This window comes from Nerophis lumbriciformis, linkage group LG23 (assembly GCF_033978685.3).
Source record: "Nerophis lumbriciformis linkage group LG23, RoL_Nlum_v2.1, whole genome shotgun sequence".
Taxonomy (NCBI): domain Eukaryota; kingdom Metazoa; phylum Chordata; class Actinopteri; order Syngnathiformes; family Syngnathidae; genus Nerophis; species Nerophis lumbriciformis.
The window spans coordinates 35,628,303-35,654,160 of NC_084570.2; the positions used below are offsets into that span (position 1 = coordinate 35,628,303).

The following is a 25,858-nucleotide window of genomic DNA, read 5'->3' on the forward strand; positions in this document are numbered from 1 at the left end:
GCTATTTTTGATTCTATGCTTGCATGATGCTATTTTACATATCAAGCTTGCATGATGCTATTTTTGATTCTATGCTTGCATGATGCTATTTTTGATTGTATGCTTGCATGATGCTATTCTTTATTTTAAGCTGGCATGATGCTATTTTTGATTTCAAGCTTGCATTATACTATTTTTGATTTCAAGCTTGCATGATGCTATATTTGATTTTTAAGCTTGCATGATGCTATTTTTTGATTCTATGCTTGCATGGTGCTATTTTTGATTCAATGTTTGCCTGTTGCTATTTTTGATTCTATGCTTGCATGGTGCTATTTTTGATTCTATGCTTGCATGGTGCTACTTTTGATTTTAAGCTTGCATGATGCTATTTTTGATTCCATGCTTGCATGATACTATTTTTGATATCAAGCTTGCATGATGCTTTTTTTGATTTCAAGCTTGCATGATGCTATGTCCGACATGGCTCACCTGTGCAGCCAGCTTCTTCATGTAGGGGTCGATCTCATCCAGGATGTGGAAGCCTTGCTGGAAAAGCGTGTACTGGGCTCGCATGAAGGACAGCATCTGCACAGGTTGAGAATCACACCATAAACATGGACAAATGTATGAAAAAATTGAAATTCAGGGATATAAATGAGTGTTTCTCACCGCATCAAGGATTTCAAATTTCTTCTTGGCCTGAAGCACATTGATCTGCCATGGAAGGAAGACATTACATCTGGAATTGGGCATCTGATTCATCACACAACTGCCTCCTGTCTCTAATGAGTTCTATCTCGTGGAGTTCATGGTTTGAGACTGAGGGGGTGTGGAGCATCAGCGCCATCTAGTGCATCACCACCAGAGTCTGCATGTGAGTGTGTACCTGAAGAACATAGTCCAAGGCAAGGTGTCTGAAGGCTTTACGGCTCAGGACGAGGGCTTGTGTGGCCTCTTCTGCCTCGTGGACCTTGTTCCTGGGAGCCTGGGCGTTCTTCACCTGAGCCAGCTCCATGTCCTCTCGGACCCGGTCAAACTGCTTCTTGGTGTCCTTGAACTTGCGCACATCCCTGGTGGAGGACACTTCATCTTTAAATAGCACATCATTTCATGACCCCCGCCACCCCGAAAGGGACAAGCGGTAGAAAATGGGTGGATCGCTGCATGACAAGCAAATGTTTTTTAACAGAAAAGAATGGACTAAGTCACTTACTCTTTGATGAAGGCATGCAGCTGCTGCTTGATGGACCGCTGAGCTTGGTCAAACAAAATCTGTGGAACGAGACAGAAGGAAACATATTTAAATGCATGACACAAGACAATTTTAGTACATGACAGAAGACAATATTAGTGCATGAGACAAAACAATATTAGTACATGACACAAGACAATTTTATTACATGAGACAAGACAATAAATCAAAGCAAAGCAGTACAAGATGTAGTTGCAGTTTCTGAGCACAAGAGGGCAATATAGACCTGCAGCCTTTCTGATGCAGATCAACATCACGTGACTTGAGGGGCGGGGACAGGGAGGAAGATGAGGACACTCAGTAGGTTTCCACGCACTAAATTAGTCGGAATTCTCAAATAATTTGGCTCAAAATAAGATTTCTAAAACACATGGGAAAAAAAACCTTAATCTGATCGTGTTTATGACTTTTAAAACATGGAATCCACACACCTGGATTTTATGATGGAAACCACTTTTCTCTGGCATGTGGGCGTTATTAGTGCACCAACCTCCATAGAGGACCCACTTTTTACTATATTGTTATTAAATATGGCTCTGTGATGAGTTGGCGACTTGTCCAGGTTGTACCCCGCCTTCCGCCTGATTGTAGGCGAGATTGGCTCCACGCCCCCCGCGACCCCGAAGGGAATAAGCGGTAGAAAATGGATGGATGGATGGATGGTTATTAAATATATACTACTACTACTAATATATATATATATATATATATATATATATATATATATATATATATATATATATATATATATATATATATATATATATATATATATATATATTAACATACATACATACATACATAAATATATACATTTATATACATGTTATTGTTGCTGTTTGTTTGTCCCCCCCATTGTCCCAACAATTTCCCCCCGTTTTCAGGAATCAGGAACCAGGGAATAGCTCACAGCATACAAGAAACAGGGAGAACTGGAGACAGCAAACAATACTCCAGCCCTGACTGGAGGGCAAGGCAGGTCTAAATAGCAGCCGGCTGATTGACACCAGGTGTGGCCAGGTGCCAATCAGCCGCAGCTGAGGGGAAACAGCGCTAAGGGAGGCAAGCAGGAAACTGAACAAAATTAAGAGCGCTGACAGAAAATAAAACACAAACAGAGGGAAAACTAAAACACAAACAAACTGTCAGTGACAAGCCTGACACTTTATCCAAATATGTATTACAATCCAACACAAATAAGGCAACAAGAAAAGTATCCCACACTTCAGATATCTACATCAACCATAATGATTTACCTGAGCCACTGGATAGGACATATTTATTAAAAATAAATAACGTAAAAAAAATTAAAAATTATTTAAAAATAAATAAATAAATAAAATGTTACATATATATATATATATATATATATATATATATATATATATATATATATATATATATATATATATATATATATACATACACACACACACTATATTGCCAAAAGCATTTGACTCACATATGAACTTGAAGTGCCATCTCATTCCTAATCCATAGGGTTCAATATGACCTTTTGCAGCTATTAGAGCCTCAACTCTTCTGGGAAGGCTGTCCACAAGGTTGCAGAGTGTGTTTATAGCAATTTTCCACCATTCTTCCAAAAGAGCATTGGTGAGGTCACACACTGATGTTGGTGGAGAAGGCCTGGCTCTCGGTCCCCGTTCTAATTCATCCCAAAGGTGTTCTATCGGGTTCAGGTCAGGACTCTGTGCAGGCCAGTCAAGTTCCTCCACACCAGACTCTGTCATCCATGTCTTTATGGACCTTGCTTTGTGCACTGGTGCACAGACATGTTGGAAGAGGAAGGGGCCCTCTCCAAACTGTTCCCACAAGGTTGGAAGCATGGAATTGTCCAAAATGTTTTGGTATCCTGGAGCATTGAAAGTTAATTTCACTGGAACTAAGGGGCCAAGCCCAACTCCTGAAAAACAACCCCACACCATAATTCCTCCTCCACCAAATTTCACACTCGGCACAATGCAGTCCGAAATGTAGCGTTCTCCTGGCAACCTCCAAAACCAGACTGGTCCATCAGATTGCCAGATGGAAAAGTGTGATTCATCACTCCAGAGAAGGCGTTTCCACTGCTCTAGAGTCCAGTGGCGACATGCTTTACATCACTGCATCCCACGCTTTGCATTGGACTTGGTGATGTATGGCTTAGATGCAGCTGCTCGGCCATGGAAACCAATTCCATGAAGCTCTCTGCGTACTGTACGTGGGCTAATTGGAAGGTCACGTGAAGTTTGGAGCTCTGTAGCAACTGACTGTGCAGAAAGTCTTTGCACTATGCTGACCCCTCTCTGTCAGTTTACGTGGCCTACCACTTGGTGGCTGAGTTGCTGTTGTTCCCAAACTCTTCACTTTTCTTATAATAAAGTTGACTTTGGAATATTTAGGAGTGAGGAAATTTTACAACTAGATTTGTTGCACAGGTGGCATCCTATGACAGTTCCACGCTGGAAATCACTGAGAGCGGCCCATTCTTTCACAAATGTTTGTAGAAACAGTCTCCATGCCTAAGTGCTTGATTTGATACGCCAAGTGATTAGGACACCTGCTTCTCATCATTTGGATGGCTGGACACACTACTTTTGGCAATATAGTGTATGTATAAATATATATATATATATATATATATATATATATATATGTATAAGAAATTGTGTTAGATGTAAATATAAACGGAATACAATGATTTGCAAATCATTTTCAACCCATATTCAGTTGAATATGCTCTAAAGACAACATATTTGATGTTCAAACTGATAAAAAAAATGTTTTGCAAATAATCATTAACTTTAGAATTTGATGCCAGCAACAGATGACAAAAAAGTTGGGAAAGGTGGCAATAAAAACTGATAAAGTTGAGGAATGCTCATCAAACACTTATTTGGAACATCCCACAGGTGAACAGGCAAATTGGGAACAGGTGGGTGCCATGATTGGGTATAAAAGTAGATTCCATGAAATGCTCAGTCATTCACAAACAAGGATGGGGCGAGGGTCACCACGTTGTCAACAAATGCATGAGCAAATTGTTGAACAGTTTAAGAAAAACCTTTCTCAACCAGCTATTGCAAGTGATTTAGGGATTTCACCATATACGGTCCGTAATATCATCAAAGGGTTCAGAGAATCTGGAGAAATAACTGCACGTAAGCAGCTAGCCCGTGACCTTCGATCCCTCAGGCTGTACTGCATCAACAAGCGATATCAGTGTATAAAGGATATCACCACATGGGCTCAGAAACACTTCAGAAACCCACTGTCAGTAACTACAGTTGGTCGCTACATCTGTAAGTCCAAGTTAAAACTGACCTATGCAAGGCGAAAACCGTTTATCAACAACACCCAGAAACACAGTCGGCTTCGCTGGGCCTGAGCTCATCTAAGATGGACTGATACAAAGTGGAAAAGTGTCTGAGGTCTGACGAGTCCACATTTCAAATAGTTTTTGGAAACTGTGGACGTCGTGTCCTCCGGACCAATGAGGAAAAGAACCATCCGGATTGTTATAGGCGCAAAGTTGAAAAGCCAGCATCTGTGATGGTATGGGGGTGTATTAGTGCCCAAGACATGGGTAACTTACACATCTGTGAAGGCGCCATTAATGCTGATAGGTACATACAGGTTTTGGAGCAACATATATTGCCATCCAAACAAAGTTACCATAGACGGCCCTGCTTATTTCAGCAAGACAATGCCAAGGCACGTGTTACATCAACGTGGCTTTATAGTAAAAGAGTGCGGGTACTAGACTGGCCTGCCTGTAGTCCAGACCTGTCTCCCATTGAAAATGTGTGGCGCATTATGAAGCCTAAAATACCACAACGGAGACCCCCGGACTGTTGAACAACTTAAGCTGCACATCAAGCAAGAATGGGAAAGAATTCCACCTGAAAAGCTTAAAAAATGTGTCTCCTCAGTTCCCAAACGTTTACTGAGTGTTGTTAAAAGGAAAGGCCATGTAACACAGTGGTGATCATGCCCTTTCCCAACTACTTTGGCACGTGTTGCAGCCATGAAATTCTAAGTTAATTATTATTTGCAAAAAAAAAATAAAGTTTATGAGTTTGAACATCAAATATCTTGTCTTTGTAGTGCATTCAATTGAATATGGGTTGAAAAGGATTTGCAAATCATTGTATTCCGTTTATATTTACATCTAACACAATTTCCCAACTCATATGGAAACGGGGTTTGTGTATATATATATATATATATATATATATATATATATATATATATATATATATATATATATATACATCCATGTAGTGAGAATAGACAATACATAGCAGTCCAATGAACAGAACAACAGCACTACAACACATTACATCTGCAATGACACAGTCAATCACTCTCCATTTATATAAACACAGTCCTAATTATTAGCAGTGCCTATGTAGACAAAGATGAGGAACACCTGTTTAAAACACCTAAACCTGCTGACTTCCTGTTGTCCTTGACAAGGTAAGCTAGCTATCGTCTGGTGACATAAGGAGATCATTGCAGTTGAAGGACTATTCAAACATGTGCTGAGCTGAGAAGGTTTGGTACTTTCCACTGTGGTGACACTCCCAGCCCTCTCCAAAGTAGTCATCCTGCTGGGCGTGAATTCATCTAGTCCCTCCCTGCTCCTGCATACATCATCTAGTCCCTCCATGCTCCTGCATACATCATCTAGTCCCTCCTTGCTCCTGCATACATCATCTAGTCCCTCCCTGCTCCTGCATACATGATCTAGTCCCTCCCTGCTCCTGCATACATCATCTAGTCCCTCCCTGCTCCTGCATACATCATCTAGTCCCTCCCCTGCTCCTGCATACATCATCTAGTCCCTCCTTGCTCCTGCATACATCATCTAGTCCCTCCCTGCTCCTGCATACATGATCTAGTCCCTCCCTGCTCCTGCATACATCATCTAGTCCCTCCCCTGCTCCTGCATACATCATCTAGTCCCTCCCCTGCTCCTGCATACATCATCTAGTCCCTCCATGCTCCTGCATACATCATCTAGTCCCTCCATGCTCCTGCATACATCATCTAGTCCCTCCTTGCTCCTGCATACATCATCTAGTCCCTCCCTGCTCCTGCATACATGATCTAGTCCCTCCCTGCTCCTGCATACATCATCTAGTCCCTCCCCTGCTCCTGCATACATCATCTAGTCCCTCCTTGCTCCTGCATACATCATCTAGTCCCTCCCTTGCTCCTGCATACATCATCTAGTCCCTCCCTGCTTGCATCATTCACAACATCTGCTGAATAGAAAAGGTTTCCTTTTGCACATGTTTGAATGCACCACAGAGGAACATCTACATGTCAGCGTTAATGATGATTTTGCACATGTTGTATGTTTGAATGCACCACAGAGGAACCTCCAAATGTGAGCGTTAACAATGCACCGTATTTTTCGGACCATAGGGTGCACCGGATTATAAAGTGCATTAAAGGGGTCATGTTAGGATGTTTTTTCTACGTTTAAAAGAAATATCAAGCAGCTAAAATGCGGCAAACATGGATAAGTGTGGAGAGTGTTTTGCATTTTCCCATCATGCATTGTAATGGCTTTCAGTGGGTGTAATTTTGAATAGTTCTATGGTGCATGGACATTTGATATATGTTCAGTAAGCGTCATGTGTGACCATGTCTGTTGGCATTCTGTTGGGTGGATTTTTATTTTTATTTTTTGCATCATGACTAGGGAAGGTTTTTGACTTGAAATACTCACATTGACCACTTGATGGCGACAAACTGGCAGCATCAAAGGCGCATTTTTAAAAATGAAGGCAATTTCCCTGGGGGCAAGATTCTTTATTAAACTCGTGACATTTTGTGGGCCAAATTAAAGACGTCTATTATATTATATTTAATAATTATTTACTTACTCATTAGTCTGTTTATTTATTCACTGTTGTGTTGCCGATTGAGTACAAATAAATGTGTTAGAAACTGCTATAATACAAAAAAAAGGTACTTTCCACCTTCAAAGTCCTCAAAGCGCTTTGACACTATTTCCACATTCACCCATTGACACACACATTTACACTCACATTCATACACACATTTACACTCACATTTACACTCACATTCATACACACATTTACACTCACATTCACACTCACATTCACACTCACATTCACACTCACATTCACACACACATTTACACTCACATTCACACACACATTCACATACACATTCACACACACACATTGATACACCCATTCACACACACATTCACACTCCCATTCACACACACATTCACACACACATTCACACACACATTCACACACTGATGGCGGGAGCTGGCATGCAAGGCCCTTACCACGACCCATCAAAATAAGCTCTACTTTTTCCTACTCCTTTTCGGACATGCCGTCATGAGAAACCGCAAGAATGTGATGTGTCATATTGTAATTGTATGCATGTTGGAAATAAACTAACACCATAATTATTGTTATTATTGATCGTAACTTCTTATTATTGCTGTGTCACAGTTATAATAAAGAGGATGCGTAAAGCGTATGTACTTTTAGTACACCCTCTTCATTTCTCATGAAAGTTCATCCTTTATTTGTTTACTGTATGCATATTACTTACTTTTTACTTATGATGTTACTCAAACATTGTCTGATCTACTGTCACTGAGTAAGTCGTGTACATTGTGTGTGCATTGTGTGTGCATCGTGTGTGCATCGTGTGTACATTGTGTGTGCATTGTGTGTGCATTGTGTGTACATGGTGTGTACATTGTGTAATAGCCTGCACACCAAAGAGTGAATGTGCTAACATGCCAAAAGACCAAATGTGTAAGGAATGCCAGAAAGCTTAGCTGTGTTAAGTAAAGCTCACTCCCTGATGCCTTAAGAGCCGTGCAGGTCAGCGGGTGGGGATCCTGCATGACAGTTACCCTAAACTGGGTTCAATAATGGTCCCCGGGGCCGACATAAAAGGTGAAAGAAAACCTTATTCTTGGCTTTTCAGGACACTGAGTATATACTTTTTCATGCTGCTGTTGTAGAACTGTACAAATGTGCAATCCTTCATCAAGTAGAATAGGACTGTATTTTCCCGACTAGAAGCCGCACATTTTTTTCCCCACGCATTAAACCCTGAGGCTTATAAAACGGTGCAGCTAATCCATGGATTTTTTTCTTCGCTAACGGCCAGAATGTTTTGTATTCAACAAATAGTTTTCATAAAACACCCACAGAGACATTGAAAAGGTGTGTTATTGTTTGTGTTATGGCGCCATCTTTTGGACAAGTTCGCTCACTGCAAGTCGGTGTTCGTAATAACGGCGTTATAAAAGAACAGCGTTAGTATTACCGTTACTTTTACTAGTAACAGGTGATCTAATTATTTTTAGGTCCGTGACATTGCCGTTAGCGATAGCTTGATGCAACGTGGCACGCTACTTTTGATGTGGTTTTATGTCGACAACAAGACAGCGCCATAAGTGCAGCAAGTTCAATGAAGGAAAGATCTTTTTACTGGTGAAAGCAACATTAAAATTAACTTTTAATCAAAGAGGAAGAGGCAACACCACACTGTGACACAGTAGACAACAACAGACACACACAACTACACAATGGGAATAATGAACAACCAATCAATGACTGAAGTGACGAATTTGCCATCCAAACAATACAACGTTTGTTGACAAAAAGATATTACCGCCATTGAAGTACATTCAAACTCTTTATTAACCAGAGGTAACACAATCCGGTGAAAAGATTCAAAAGAGCTGACAAAATGCTAAAGCTAACAAACACGGCTTAGTTGAAACCCTAGATGACATCGCTAGGCAACAGGCCCCGCCTTTCAAAAACACACACACTGTGCTCTTATATGAAACTGCAACTGCATATGCCATATATTTGAAGTTGTTTTTTTCATTTTAGGTAACTTTTCGTAGTAATTAATGACATTTATTAAAACATAATTCTGTTAGTATTTCAATTACTTTTTTGGTAAAATCACGAGTAATTATAATTAATTACTTTTTAAAAAGTAATTTTCAATTTGAAAATGCATTTCCTGTTTCGTTCCTTGAACCAAAAGTATTTGTCTACAGCGTTTTTTGCTGGAAAGGATTCTTCATTCATCGCTCCAAGCAACCTTTGTAAGTTTTACAATACAACTAAAACAATTCACACTCACTAAACCCTCCATGTGTGATGTCTGTAGGAGTGTTTTCATGCATATTTGTACGTGCTATCATAATGTGATGACACTAGCGTTGTTAGCATTAGCTTATATGCTAACACGTTTACAAGTGTCTGTGTTAGTATTATTAATTTATAATGTCATTCTTTTTGTATTGTTTTGAAAATTCACCAAAACGTCACCGTGGAGTTATTGAGTCTGTTTAGCTGATTGGAGAGCTAGCTTGCGCAGCTAGTGGATCCATGATGATGACTTTTGTTTTGTTTAATTAGCCGTTTTACTGCCATGTTACAGGCAATTAGGGTATGTAAATAATTACAAAATCTTTTCTACCGCTTTATATCTGCAGCTTAAAGTCCCATGCGGCTAATATATTGTATGTAAAATGATTAATTTCTTCTCACATTTGGTGGGTGCAGTAGCGTCAAGTAGGCTATGTTTCTCACCATATGGTAATTGACGATCTCCTGGAGGCTCTCGCCACACTTTTCCAGGCATTCCTGCGAAGACAAACATACTTTATTTGAAACATAGATCTGATTTATTGCCTAACAAGTTCAAGTCCAACTTTCTGTAAGCACAAACATCTCCGGCCTGTAAGAGCTTATATATGCTGCTTGTTTGCAACATGTGAGGTGTGCTCACTCACCGATACCATCTCCTCTTCCTTGTATGACTGCTTTATTTGCAACATGTGGTCCATGAGGTGTGCTCACTCACCGATATCATCTCCTCTTCCTTGTATGACTGCTTTATTTGCAACATGTGAGGTGTGCTCACTCACCGATATCATCTCCTGTTCCTTATATGTCGCTTTATTTGCAACATGTGGTCCATGAGGTGTGCTCACTCACCGATATCTCCTCTTCCTTGTATGACAGCTTTATTTGCAACATGTGGTCCATGAGGTGTGCTCACTCACCGATATCATCTCCTCTTCCTTGTATGACAGCTTTATTTGCAACATGTGAGGTGTGCTCACTCATTGATATCATCTCCTCTTCCTTGTATGACTGCTTTATTTGCAACATGTGGTCCATGAGGTGTGCTCACTCACCGATATCTCCTCTTCCTTGTATGACAGCTTTATTTGCAACATGTGGTCCATGAGGTGTGCTCACTCACCGATATCATCTCCTCTTCCTTGTATGACAGCTTTATTTGCAACATGTGAGGTGTGCTCACTCATTGATATCATCTCCTCTTCCTTGTATGACTGCTTTATTTGCAACATGTGGTCCATGAGGTGTGCTCACTCATTGATATCATCTCCTCTTCCATGTATGACTGCTTTATTTGCAACATGTGGTCTATGAGGTGTGCTCACTTACCGATATCATCTCCTCTTCCTTGTATGACTGCTTTATTTGCAACATGTGGTCCATGAGGTGTGCTCACTCACCGATATCATCTCCTTTTCCTTGTATGACTGCTTTATTTGCAACATGTGAGGTGTGCTCACTCACCGATATCATCTCCTCTTCCTTGTATGACTGCTTTATTTGCAACATGTGGTCCATGAGGTGTGCTCACTCTCCGATATCATCTCCTCTTCCTTGTATGACTGCTTTATTTGCAACATGTGGTCCATGAGGTGTGCTCACTCACCGATATCATTTCCTCTTCCTTGTATGACTGCTTTATTTGCAACATGTGGTCCATGAGTTGTGCTCACTCACCGATATCATCTCCTCTTCCTTGTATGACTGCTTTATTTGCAACATGTGGTCCATGAGGTGTGCTCACTCATTGATATCATCTCCTCTTCCATGTATGACTGCTTTATTTGCAACATGTGGTGCATGAGGTGTGCTCCCTCACCGATATCATCTCCTCTTCCTTGTATGACTGCTTTATTTGCAACATGTGAGGTGTGCTCACTCACCGATATCATCTCCTCTTCCTTGTATGACTGCTTTATTTGCAACATGTGGTCCATGAGGTGTGCTCACTCTCCGATATCATCTCCTCTTCCTTGTATGACTGCTTTATTTGCAACATGTGGTCCATGAGGTGTGCTCACTCACCGATATCATTTCCTCTTCCTTGTATGACTGCTTTATTTGCAACATGTGGTCCATGAGTTGTGCTCACTCACCGATATCATCTCCTCTTCCTTGTATGACTGCTTTATTTGCAACATGTGGTCCATGAGGTGTGCTCACTCATTGATATCATCTCCTCTTCCATGTATGACTGCTTTATTTGCAACATGTGGTGCATGAGGTGTGCTCCCTCACCGATATCATCTCCTCTTCCTTGTATGACTGCTTTATTTGCAACATGTGGTCCATGAGGTGTGCTCACTCACCGATATCATCTCCTCTTCCTTGTATGACAGCTTTATTTGCAACATGTGAGGTGTGCTCACTCATTGATATCATCTCCTCTTCCTTGTATGACTGCTTTATTTGCAACATGTGGTCCATGAGGTGTGCTCACTCATTGATATCATCTCCTCTTCCATGTATGACTGCTTTATTTGCAACATGTGGTCTATGAGGTGTGCTCACTTACCGATATCATCTCCTCTTCCTTGTATGACTGCTTTATTTGCAACATGTGGTCCATGAGGTGTGCTCACTCACCGATATCATCTCCTTTTCCTTGTATGACTGCTTTATTTGCAACATGTGAGGTGTGCTCACTCACCGATATCATCTCCTCTTCCTTGTATGACTGCTTTATTTGCAACATGTGGTCCATGAGGTGTGCTCACTCACCGATATCATTTCCTCTTCCTTGTATGACTGCTTTATTTGCAACATGTGGTCCATGAGGTGTGCTCACTCACCGATATCATTTCCTCTTCCTTGTATGACTGCTTTATTTGCAACATGTGGTCCATGAGGTGTGCTCACTCACCGATATCATCTCCTCTTCCTTGTATGACTGCTTTATTTGCAACATGTGAGGTGTGCTCACTCACCGATATCATCTCCTGTTCCTTATATGTCGCTTTATTTGCAACATGTGGTCCATGAGGTGTGCTCACTCACCGATATCTCCTCTTCCTTGTATGACAGCTTTATTTGCAACATGTGGTCCATGAGGTGTGCTCACTCACCGATATCATCTCCTCTTCCTTGTATGACAGCTTTATTTGCAACATGTGAGGTGTGCTCACTCATTGATATCATCTCCTCTTCCTTGTATGACTGCTTTATTTGCAACATGTGGTCCATGAGTTGTGCTCACTCACCGATATCATCTCCTCTTCCTTGTATGACTGCTTTATTTGCAACATGTGGTCCATGAGGTGTGCTCACTCATTGATATCATCTCCTCTTCCATGTATGACTGCTTTATTTGCAACATGTGGTCTATGAGGTGTGCTCACTTACCGATATCATCTCCTCTTCCTTGTATGACTGCTTTATTTGCAACATGTGGTCCATGAGGTGTGCTCACTCACCGATATCATCTCCTCTTCCTTGTATGACTGCTTTATTTGCAACATGTGGTCCATGAGGTGTGCTCACTCTCCGATATCATCTCCTCTTCCTTGTATGACTGCTTTATTTGCAACATGTGGTCCATGAGGTGTGCTCACTCACCGATATCATTTCCTCTTCCTTGTATGACTGCTTTATTTGCAACATGTGGTCCATGAGGTGTGCTCACTCACCGATATCATCTCCTCTTCCTTGTATGACTGTTTTATTTGCAACATGTGATCCATGAGGTGTGCTCCCTCACCGATATCATCTCCTCTTCCTTGTATGACTGCTTTATTTGCAACATGTGGTCCATGAGGTGTGCTCACTCACCGATATCATCTCCTCTTCCTTGTATGACTGCTTTATTTGCAACATGTGAGGTGTGCTCACTCACCGATATCATCTCCTGTTCCTTATATGTCGCTTTATTTGCAACATGTGGTCCATGAGGTGTGCTCACTCACCGATATCTCCTTTTCCTTGTATGACAGCTTTATTTGCAACATGTGGTCCATGAGGTGTGCTCACTCACCGATATCATCTCCTCTTCCTTGTATGACAGCTTTATTTGCAACATGTGAGGTGTGCTCACTCATTGATATCATCTCCTCTTCCTTGTATGACTGCTTTATTTGCAACATGTGGTCCATGAGGTGTGCTCACTCATTGATATCATCTCCTCTTCCATGTATGACTGCTTTATTTGCAACATGTGGTCCATGAGGTGTGCTCACTCACCGATATCATCTCCTTTTCCTTGTATGACTGCTTTATTTGCAACATGTGGTCCATGAGGTGTGCTCACTCACCGATACCATCTCCTCTTCCTTGTATGACTGCTTTATTTGCAACATGTGGTCCATGAGGTGTGCTCACTCACCGATATCATCTCCTCTTCCTTGTATGACTGCTTTATTTGCAACATGTGGTCCATGAGGTGTGCTCACTCACCGATATCATCTCCTTTTCCTTGTATGACTGCTTTATTTGCAACATGTGAGGTGTGCTCACTCACCGATATCATCTCCTCTTCCTTGTATGACTGCTTTATTTGCAACATGTGGTCCATGAGGTGTGCTCACTCTCCGATATCATCTCCTCTTCCTTGTATGACTGCTTTATTTGCAACATGTGGTCCATGAGGTGTGCTCACTCACCGATATCATCTCCTTTTCCTTGTATGACTGCTTTATTTGCAACATGTGAGGTGTGCTCACTCACTGATATCATCTCCTCTTCCTTGTATGACTGCTTTATTTGCAACATGTGGTCCATGAGGTGTGCTCACTCTCCGATATCATCTCCTCTTCCTTGTATGACTGCTTTATTTGCAACATGTGGTCCATGAGGTGTGCTCACTCACCGATATCATTTCCTCTTCCTTGTATAACTGCTTTATTTGCAACATGTGGTCCATGAGGTGTGCTCACTCACCGATATCATCTCCTCTTCCTTGTATGACTGTTTTATTTGCAACATGTGGTCCATGAGGTGTGCTCACTCACCGATATCATCTCTTCTTCCTTGTATGACTGCTTTATTTGCAACATGTGATCCATGAGGTGTGCTCACTCACCGATATCATCTCCTCTTTCTTGCACTGCTGGGACAGATCCTTGATGCCGTTGACAAAGAGCTTGTTGGCGCCCACGTAGGCTCGGCCTGCCTCGATCATGCCGCTGCACAGCTTCACCAGCTGAGGGAGCAAACACAAACACAAACACAAACACAAACACAAACACAAACACAAACACAAACACAAACACAAACTAGTGAAAGAGGCTCAGTCAAGGCAAAGAGAAAATGAGTGGCAGAAAACAAAGAAATCTTGAGTAGATGTTTCAGACCAAGACGTGCAGACTGAGGTGAGCGTCATCGCTTGGTGGAGCCCCAAAAATGTGGTCATGGATACATTGTCACCTTCTTGTGTCTTCCTCTCGCACTCCCAAACAGGGTGCAAGAGGGTTATAAATAAATAAATGTGCATTGCTTTCAGCGCCTCTCTAGTAGACATCCACTGATCTATTAGACGTATACAGTCGTGGTCAAAAGTGTACATACATTTGTGAAGGACATAAGGTCATGGCTGTCTTGCGTTTCCAATCATTGCATCACATGAGCCATATTTAAATGTGCTCGGAGAAGTCAACAATCATAATCACTCACATGAAGTTAAGAGGCCATGAAGATCATTTGATTTGATTGTAACTTTTCTACATCACCAACATTGATCATGTATGTTGCGATATGTATACTTTTGACCCAGCACATTTTCTCACATTTTCAGTAGACCCATAATAAATTCATAAAAGAAGCAAACTTCATGAATTTTTTTGTGACCAACAAGTATGTGCTCCAATCACTCTATCACAAAAAAATAAGACTTGTAGAAATGATTGGAAACTCAAGACAGCCATGACATTATGTTCTTTACAAGTGTATGTAAACTTTTGACCACAACTGTATACACACACACACACACACACACACACACACACACACACATATATATATATGCACTTGGCACGGGACCGTAGTTTGTTTACATGTATTGTTACTGCTATTATTATTTGACTTGTTGTGGTTTATTCGTTACTAATTTATACTCAGATTAACTATATTTAAAGCTACCAATCAATGAATACACGTGTAATTATTTGTGATTACAGTATCAATCTAAATAATCGTGATGACTATTCTTGCCATAATCGTCCAGCTCTACTATAAAAACAATCTGTGATTGGATTGCTGTGACTCAGAAAGTCTATTAGTTTATACAGAGAGGCATTACCTCAGCTCAGAGACTCCCAGGGGACAATTCCCTGTGTACTTCACCTCACATTGAAAGCTATATTCCAGTAATGGTGTGTGACAATAAAGCTCTGGGGTATGATTTCAAGTTTCCTTTTAACCGCTCCAACCATTATTGATATCTATGCTTTTTTAAACACCTGACTGTTTTGAAACTCTCTCCACAAAAAGTTAGGTAGAAACAAGATATGGAAACTATTCTGACTCATTGACTAACATGCATCATGTTGTGGGCAGGTCAAACCAAGAGAACAAACCACATAAAAAGAAAGAGCACTGATATTGCTATATCAGTATGAACTGTTATGAAATAAACAATTTAATAATAATAATAATAATAATAACTGGGATTTATATAGCGCTTTTCTAAGTACCCAAAGTTGCTTTACATGTATTTTGAATGAAAACGTTCCAAACCTTGTCCAGCTTTGCCTCGATCTCCACCACGTCTGTCTCCACATCATCGATGCCAGCCCTGAAAAGGAGAAGAAACCGACTTAATCAATGTAATGGTCTTTTTACGTCCATGGACGTCATTTGGGGTGGGCACAAGGAGGACATGTCACTTTGTCAAAAAGCACAAATATTGTATCGGATCCAAAAACAACAAGGCCCTATTAAATGGAGACAAGTCAAACACCAGCGCCAGGCGGAAAACGGCCGCTCGGACTGAAGCTTGTCCCTCATTAAATGGCCAACCTGACAATGATTGACAGCACGGAGCAGCTGACCAATCAGGTGTGAGATGAGAGAGTTATGAATCGTGAACAAGTGAGACCAAAAAAAATAAATAGAAAGAAGAAGTAAGGAGTCTAGTGCTCCACTCGTGTTGTTAACCAAGACTTTCACTAAGAACAACTTTGCTGCTCCTTATTGAGAATGCGTATTTTGTTCCAGCTGACATTCCCAATCAGTACAAAGTAAACATTCAACTAAAGTGTAAAACCAAAGTTATGTTATTTATTTAATTTATTAAGTGAATTGTGTAATTATGTACAAAAATAATTAACTAGTTGGTTTCCCATTCATGTTACTCCAAAACATGCGTGTAATCCCTTAAAGCCACGCCCCCTGTGCGCCAGCCAGTTAAACTTGTAAAATCCAAATGTGTCCTGGTTTACAACACACAAATAAACTCGGGACGTCAAACAAGTCATTTCACAGTTCTCAGTATCACCTGTGGAATGTGTTTAAGAAGCACCTCACATCTTTTAACCAAGTTTCTTTTCAGTAACTTCCTGTTGAAGACACCTCCATCTCCACACTGTCACAACTTTTGCTTGGGATATGATGTCTCTTAAAGTGGAAAGACGTTAATGCCTCTTGTTTTCATGTGAGCATTTATGCTAGCTAGCAACCGAACGCTAGTTGGTCCATCATTGTAATCAAAGTGTGGTTGTCAATTACCGTTTTTGGAGATTATTATAATTATTAGCCTCTATATCCCTAAAAGAAAATAGGAGTCTTTGACGTTCATAAACGGCAATGGGTAGACGTTGGAAAGACGTTGTACAAAATGATCCAGAACAAGAGGTCCTGATGCTCACCACCCTTGTTGGAGTCCATTCCAGGGTGGTTTGGTAATAATAATAATATTGGATTTCATTTCTATAGCGCTGTTTCCTGGTGACTGAAGGAAAGTCTGGTATTTGCTGCATTTGAGCTCCAAGCAGACGACACACATGACAGAGTGGAGCATTAATCCCACTGATTAAGATTAGTGGTCAGCAAAATCAATAGATGACATCATGCAGATAAGCTTCTTGTAATATCCATTAACTCAAGACCAGGGCAACAGAAACAGAGAAGGTTTCATTAGGAAGCCACATTTCATAGCTAATAATACTTGACATTACCCTACTTTCCTTCGCTAACTGCCATCATGTTCTGGATTCAACAAATTGTTTTCATAAAAACGCTAAAAAGATTGTTTGGGCTATGGCGCCATCTTTTGGACACGTTGTGGGTTGAAAATGTACTTCCTGTTTTGTGCCTTGAACCGTAAGGTATATACTGTTTCGTCTACTATTTGCCCATAGCGTCTCTGCTTGTATGGATTCTTCATTCATCATTCCCAGCAACCTTTGTAAGTTTTACAATATACCGTATTTTCCGCACCATAAGGCGCCCTGGGTTATAAGCCGCGCCTTCAATGAACGGCATATTTCAAAACTTTGTCCACCTATAAGCTGCCCCGTGTTGTAAGCCGCATCTAACTGCGCTAAAGGAATGTCAAAAAAACAGTCAGATAGGTCAGTCAAACTTTAATAATATATTAAAAACCAGCGTGATGTGGGCGCGCATGGAGTCGTATATCAACATGGACGGAGCTGCGTGAAAAAAGCCACCCGGCCTCTTCGCGTAAACTTACCTTAACCACTCGCTCATCTTTTCTTCATCCATCCATCCCTTCGAGTTAGCTTTTATGATGACGCCGGCTGGAAAGGTCTCTTTTGGCAAGGTCTTCCTTTTGAATATCACCATGGGTGGAAGTTTCTGGCCATTAGCATGGCAAGCTAGAACCACAGTGAAGGATGACTTCTCATTCCCTGTGGTGCGAATATTCACCGTACGTGCTCCCGTTGTATCCACAGTGCGGTTCACAGGAATATCAAAAGTCAGTGGAACCTCGTCCATGTTGATAATGTTCTCTGGCCGGATCTTTTTTTCAGCTATCTTGTTTTTACAATATGCACGGAAAGTAGCCAGCTTTTCTTGAAAGTCTTTAGGCAGTTGCTGTGAAATAGTAGTCCGTGTGCGGATGGAGAGATTGCGTCTTTTCATGAACCGGAAACCTGTCGCTTAGTAGGAGCCATTTTGTGGTCTTTACAGATGTAAACACACAAAGGAAATGAAACGTAATATCCGCGCGCTTCTTCTTCTTCTACGCGGGCGGGTGGTTGCTTACAGTAGAAGAAGAAGCGCTTCCTGTTCTATGGGGGCGGGTGCTTACCTTGGCGGTTGCTTGCGTAGAAGAAGAAGCACTTCCTCTTCTACGGGGAAAAAAGATGGCGGCTGTTTACCGTAGTTGCGAGACCGAAACTTTATGAAAATGAATCTTAATATTAATCCATATATAAAGCGCACCGGGTTATAAGCCGCACTGTCAGCTTTTGAGTAAATTTGTGGTTTTTAGGTGCGGCTAATAGTGCGGAAAATACGGTAACTAAAACAATTCTTACTTACCGGTACGTACTAAACAGTCCCATGTGTGTCGTCTGTAGGAGTGTTTTCATGCATATTTGTATGTGCTATCGTAATGTCGTTAGCATTAGCTAATATACTAACGTGTTTACAAGTGTCTGTGGTAGTATTATTAACTTACAATGACATTCTTTTTATATTGTTTCACTTTCGTAAATGGGCCAAAACGTCACAATGGAGTTATTGAGTCTGTTAAGCTGATTGGAGAGCTAGCTTGCGCAGCTAATGGGTCCATGGCCATGACTTCTGTTTTGTTTGATCAGCCGTTTTACTGCCATGTTACCGTTTGGAAACAAGTTATATAAATAATAATTACAAAATCTCTCGGACTGGCATATATCTGCGGCTTTTAGTTCGGTGCAGGAAATCCATCCATCCACCCATTTTCTACCTTTTGTCCCTTTCGGGATCGCGGGGGGTGCTGGAGCCGATCTCAGCTGCACACCGGCGGAAGGCAGCGTACACCCTGGACAAGTCGCCACCTCATCACAGGGCCAACACAGGTAGACAACATTCACACACTAAGGACCATTTAATGTTGCCAATCAACCTATCCCCAGGTGCATGTCTTTGGAGGTGGGAGGGGCTTATCCCCAGGTGCATGTCTTTGGAGGTGAGAGGAAGTCGCAGTACCCGGAGGGAACCCACGCAGCATGTAAAAATATGTATTTCTTCTAAAAGGGTGTGGCTAAGATAGCGGTGCGCTGACACTGACAACAGCAGCTGGCTGAAAGCCACACAAAGTTCAGCGTCACACCCAACATGATCTGCTGAAACAAGTCCCTCACAGCAGCAGAACCTGCAGAACGGTGATGATCTCACCATGACATCAATCTGGAACTTCTGAGCACCAGGCAACACCCTCACAGCGGAACTGATCGTGAAGATGTCAAGAAAAAGTCGGCCCACCAGCTGAAGTCAACGTCTGTTTTTGCTTCGGTGCAGAACGACTCACGGAGACTCAACCTGCTCCCAAGAAACGCATTCCCAGAATTCCTTTCTGGTCCTGAATGTTTTATTGCATTACCAGAAAACTGACTGACACGGGTCTGGGTATCTTCATTCAGGCAGGGAATTAGACACATCTGCCAAGTCATCCCCGATACAGTGTGGGGAGCAGCTCATGGTATCACCACTCGCCCTGTCAACAACACTTCAAGGTGCTTTTGACCAATATCCTGAACATGGTCAGTGCACTTCACACCTGTGGAATGATCCAGAAGTTGACTAGGAACCTTGTTAGTCCTGCCAACAGCAGCTTTATGTCTCAGACTGTCCTCAAGTCTGCTCTTGATTAATCAATCAATCAATGTTTACTTATATAGCCCTAAATCACGAGTGTCTCAAAGGGCTGCACAAGCCACAACGACATCCTGGGCTCAGATCTCACATCAGGGCAAGGAAAAACTCAACCCAATGGGATGCATTTCCTTGACATTGGATGTCAGGGATTGGAAATAAAAAAAGAGAGAAAGATAACAGATTGCGTTACTTCCAGTTTTCGGACGTGTGGTTGTTGGGCGATAATAGTTTTTTAAAATGGGTCGATATCGACAACAGATATTTTTTATGAACTATGGAAAATATGGACCAGGAGAAAAATAGATTTAATGTTAACATTTGTATTTCAAATGTAACCTTCCTCTGATTATAAGCCGTCAGCTATCAAGGCCGAAAGGAGAGGGAATGTCAACACAAGCATGGGAAACACTCCATTTAAACACAATTCTAAAATCACAATAAACACTGAACACATTTAAAATGAAAATGCAAAGATAAGGAACATGTAATAAATGCTTAATAAAGTGTAACAAAATAGTGTGAAAATGTAAACAGAGAAACCTAAGAACAAAGGTTTACTGCCAGGAAGTTACGTGGTCTGTGTAACATGTATTTGGTCTGTTATTCTTATTCAAGTATGAAAATGAATTTATGTTATAAAGTAATAATTACTTAAATATTATTGGACCAAATTATTATTTTAAAGTAGCATATTTGTTATTTTGTTTATTTTATTCAAAGAGCCCTGCACTAGTTCCTACCAGTTTGAATAAAATCCCCCAAATTGCCATATTTCTTGTTTTATTAACAATTTATTCGCTCTTTGTATATAGGTACCATAACATTACTGTAGCACACATAGGCCTGGGCCAATAGTCAAATCAATAATCGAACGATGAATGAAATTTAACTCCATAACTTTGACAGCATTGATAAATTGCCAAGTTCGTGAGTGCGTTTGTTTTCTTCGTCTCTCACTTTCAAACGAGGTGCAAGAGGGTTCACTCTAATTGTGCATCACGGTCACTCAGCACCCGAACAGAAAAATATGACATGACAGAGAGAACCCTCGTCAGTCTTCCACAATCTTTGTCTCTATGGGCGGAGGTGGCACCACTGGCTTACACACAGGACGCACGCACCGAGGGCCTCGTTAGTCACCACTAAACACTGCAAAGCATACAATTATACATTATACCATAATAATTATAAAGAAAAAAAAAATCTCCCGTTGTGGGAATATTTTGGCTTCAAACCGAATGAGCAACAAGAGCCCATAATTACAAAAGGATGAGCAAAAATGCTGAAAATGGTTGGAAAGTGATGGCAACAACAAAAAAACATACACACTAAAAACTCAAAAAACTGTTTTTCCAAATGGGGAAGTTCACATAATTCCTTTTAGATGAAGAATTGATCACAATCTTCACCAAAGGTTTAAAAGTTCCTGCAGGAAACATCTTTTGGGGTCTATTTCGCCATCTCGGACATGTGAAAGTGGACCAGCCTGTGGGTCCATGGCCTGATGGACCTACTAAGTGGCCTAGTGGTTAGAGTGTCCGCCCTGAGATGAGTAGGTTGTGAGTTCAAACCCCGGCCGAGTCATACCAAAGACTATAAAAATGGGAGCCATTACCTCCCTGCTTGACACTCAGCATCAAGGGTTGGAATTGGGGGTTAAATCACCAAAAATGATTACCGGGCGCGGCCACTGCTGCTGCTCACTGCTCCCCTCACCTCCCAGGGGGTGAACAAGGGTGATGGGTCAAATGCAGAGAATAATTTCGCCACACCTAGTGTGTGTGTGACAATCATTGGTACTTTAACTTAAATTTATTTGTCTACTTCCAAGTGAGAGATTCATGAATTATAATCTAGAATTGACTTTTAGCAAGTTTGAGATGAAGCAGAAGCAGCCGAGTGTGTCAACAATAGCAGCATAAGCTATCACTGCTATCAATATGGTGCTAAAATAATCCGTCTGCGTTAGCATTTATACTAACAATATCACTCATATTTGGTTCATTTTCAAGTCAGGACATGTAAATGGAGTATTGTTGCTGGATGTTTTTAGAGAATATAATGAGAGGACCTCCATCTGTTGACTTAATTGTTAATATAGGTTGCTTCTCTTTCTTCCCCTCCATTTTCTGCATTATTTTGTATCTCTAGTTATCATTACCTATATGTATTGTTGCATTTGAACAACTGTATTGTTGATAATAAAGGTAAATTAGTGGTATTGTTCATTATCAACAGCGCTATTTCTATTGGTATTTGTATTGATCCATTTGTAGTGTAATAATGCTCATTGTCATTTCTGTATTATTATTTATTTCGCTAACTGCTTCTTTGCTATCACTTTTACCATCATATTTGTACATGTCGTATTTGCTGATGTTGCTCTATTGTTGTTGTTATTGTTGTGTTTGCTGTTGTTGTTTTTGTCTCTCTGTCTAATCCCCCTCTTGTCCCCACAATTTCCCCCTCTGTCTTCTTTTTTTTCTCTTCCTATCCCCTCCTGCTCCGGCCCGGCTGCACCAAATGATAATATAAATACATTTAATAAAGTCAAATACAAATAAGGCAACAAGAGAAGTATCCTACACTTCTCTTTTGTAAAGTAAATCTGAACAGCCGATATGGGCATCTACATCAACTATATGATTTGCCTGAGAAGATGGATAGGACCAAAAAAAAAAAAAAAAAAAAGATATTTATTTACCATCTCCAATGCATAAAAACATATGTGTTCTTGTCTTACATAAGGGTTGTGAATGATAAACAGCACATTTCTTTTTCCAGTGTGACTGCTCTAATAATATGGTCAGAGTGCAGAAGTGGAATATTCACAATGGCATTTTGTGATGTTTAGGCGGTATTTTCTCATACTTTGTGGATTGTAAATACAATTGGATATGGTTTCATGGACACAATGAAACACAAACTTATAAAGTCAACTTGTCTTTCCACTCTTCTGTTACTTCAGTGCTTTACATTGAGAGGCCCATCATCTACATTTATATCAGTGTGGGTGGCACTGGGGGCAAGCTTCCAACCCTCAACTTTCTAGCGGCCCTATGCATAAACACACCTTTCTTCACGCTCAGAGTCCAGTCCTTGAACTGGAGGTAGGTGGATTGTGCAGGTGGCGTTTAGAAAATGCCAAGCAAAGCGCAGCAAATGCTTTCGAATATCAACACGTGTGTGTGTGAACATACCCTGGAGCTTCTACAACCATGATGCAGCCCAGTCATGAGGGCGGGGGATGGGCACATCCTTGTTGCCGCTGGCAACGAACAGTAGAGATTCCAACATCAGTGATGGGGGAAGGGAACATCACGTGCACACTCATCAGGCCCAACAACCGTTGGCTCTATTCCCGTCCTACGTGTGTGTGTGTGTGTGTGTGTGTGTGTGTGTGTGTGTGTGTGTGTGTGTGTGCGGACATCCCGTCGCATCTCCTCGCATCACTGGACCAACACGGGTCTCACAGTCCACACACATCTCTTGCAGACGTGGTGTGTCACATGACCTCACATCAGTCCAAGGTCTAGCAGCAGCAGGACCAGCAAGGCCTCTGATAGCAGACCAGCCAGCCTGAGCCCGGCGGCAGAGTGAGAAGCCCTCACATGGCCAAGATGCCAGGACTCCAGTCCATGTGACTGTGACAGCAATGATGGGGAAGAAGACAGAACGTGCTTCTATTTGGTGAATGTACTGACCACAGTTTAAGGAAATCATGTCAGCAGATGAAGGTATGATGAGCTCACCAGGTGCATGGAGGTATGATGAGCTCACCAGGTGCATGGAGGTATGATGAGCTCACCAGGTGCATGGAAGTATGATGACTTCACCAGGTGCATGCAGGTATGATGAGCTCACCAGGTGCATGGAGGTATGATGAGCTCACCAGGTGCATGGAGGTATGATGACCTCACCAGGTGCATGGAGGTATGATGAGCTCACCGGGTGCATGAAGGTATGATGACCTCACCAGGTGCATGGAGGTATGATGACCTCACCAGGTGCATGGAGGTATGATGACCTCCCAGGTGCATGAAGGTATGATGGCACACATGGACACACAAAGCCAATAAATGTACAGTTTTTGGTTTCTTCGGTTTTGAACTTTTTCACTTTGGGCTAAAAAAATGAATACATTATAAAAAATGATTGACAACATTGATTAAACTCACAGATTGGTGACACTGATCAGTTAATGGGGATGCAAGCTCACGCTAGCGAGCTTAGATGCTAACATGAATACAAGAAATATTAACCTCTTTCCCTGTGAAAATAGGACGTTCTACAATGTAAACTTGAATCAACACATCACTACGACTATACTCCAAGGAATACCACAACAGGAAGTGGACGTATCATAAGAAAAACACACTAAAACCTTTAAAAAGTGAAACGGAAGATGACAAACATAATTAAACACTCAAATAAAGATAAAATAGAAGAATATGATTTTGATATAACATATTTTGCCTGCCAAGAAAGAATATTGTGTGGCTATTTATTTATTTATTGTGTCTTTTTTTGTTGAATCGAACTTTGAAAAAGTACAGTTGGAGCAAATACTGTGACATCATTATAATATCAATACATACCTATTGATAAGATGATCAAACATGTCTCCAATATTTACATACCTATTAATAAGATGATCAATCATGTCTCCAATATTTACATACCTATTAATAAGATGATCAATCATGTCTCCAATATTGTCAGCATGAAAGAGGATGAATGAAGCAGCACAGCTAAGTAAAGAAGAGCAAGAAGACGTGCAGCAAGGCCAACACAACTTTATATATGATCAATATTTATTACTCAATCAACTTTATACATGATCAATATTTATTACTCAACTTTATGTATGATCAATATTTATTACTCAACTTTATGTATGATCAATATTTATTACTCAACTTTATACATTACTCAACTTTATATTTGATCAATATTTATTACTCAATCAACTTTATATATGATCAATATTTATTACTCAATCAACTTAATATATGATCAATATTTATTACTCAACTTTATATATGATCAATATTTATTACTCAACTTTATATATGACCAATATTTATTACTCAACTTTATACATGATCAATATTTATTACTCAACTTTATGTATGATCAATATTTATTACTCAACTTTATGTATGATCAATATTTATTACTCAACTTTATACATTACTCAACTTTATATTTGATCAATATTTATTACTCAATCAACTTTATATATGATCAATATTTATTACTCAATCAACTTAATATATGATCAATATTTATTACTCAACTTTATATATGATCAATATTTATTACTCAACTTTATATATGACCAATATTTATTACTCAACTTTATATATGATCAATATTTATTACTCAACTTTACATATGACCAATATTTATTACTCAACTTTATATATGATCAATATTTATTACTCAATCAACTTTATATATAATCAATATTTATTACTCAATCAACTTAAAAATGATCAATATTTATTACTCAACTTTATATATGATCAATATGTATTACTCAACTTTATGTATGACCAATATTTATTACTCAACTTTATATATGACCAATATTTATTACTCAACTTTATATATGATCAATATTTATTACTCAATCAACTTTATATATGATCAATATTTATTACTCAACTATATATATGATCAATAT

At 40.4% G+C, this 25,858-nt stretch overlaps 1 protein-coding gene across 1 annotated transcript in view; it reads right to left on the minus strand.

The window, feature by feature from the left end:
- LOC133622743 (arf-GAP with coiled-coil, ANK repeat and PH domain-containing protein 3-like) overlaps positions 1 to 25,858 on the minus strand; it is a 129,738-nt gene that overhangs the window by 49,494 nt on the left and 54,386 nt on the right. The window contains exons 2-8 of the mRNA XM_072915884.1: positions 16,081 to 16,138; positions 14,429 to 14,548; positions 9,859 to 9,912; positions 1,196 to 1,254; positions 869 to 1,052; positions 652 to 696; positions 472 to 567 (exon numbers count right to left, since the gene is read on the minus strand). Of these exons, the coding sequence (XP_072771985.1) occupies positions 472 to 567; positions 652 to 696; positions 869 to 1,052; positions 1,196 to 1,254; positions 9,859 to 9,912; positions 14,429 to 14,548; positions 16,081 to 16,138 (616 nt within the window). The remainder of the gene's footprint in view (positions 1 to 471; positions 568 to 651; positions 697 to 868; positions 1,053 to 1,195; positions 1,255 to 9,858; positions 9,913 to 14,428; positions 14,549 to 16,080; positions 16,139 to 25,858) is intronic.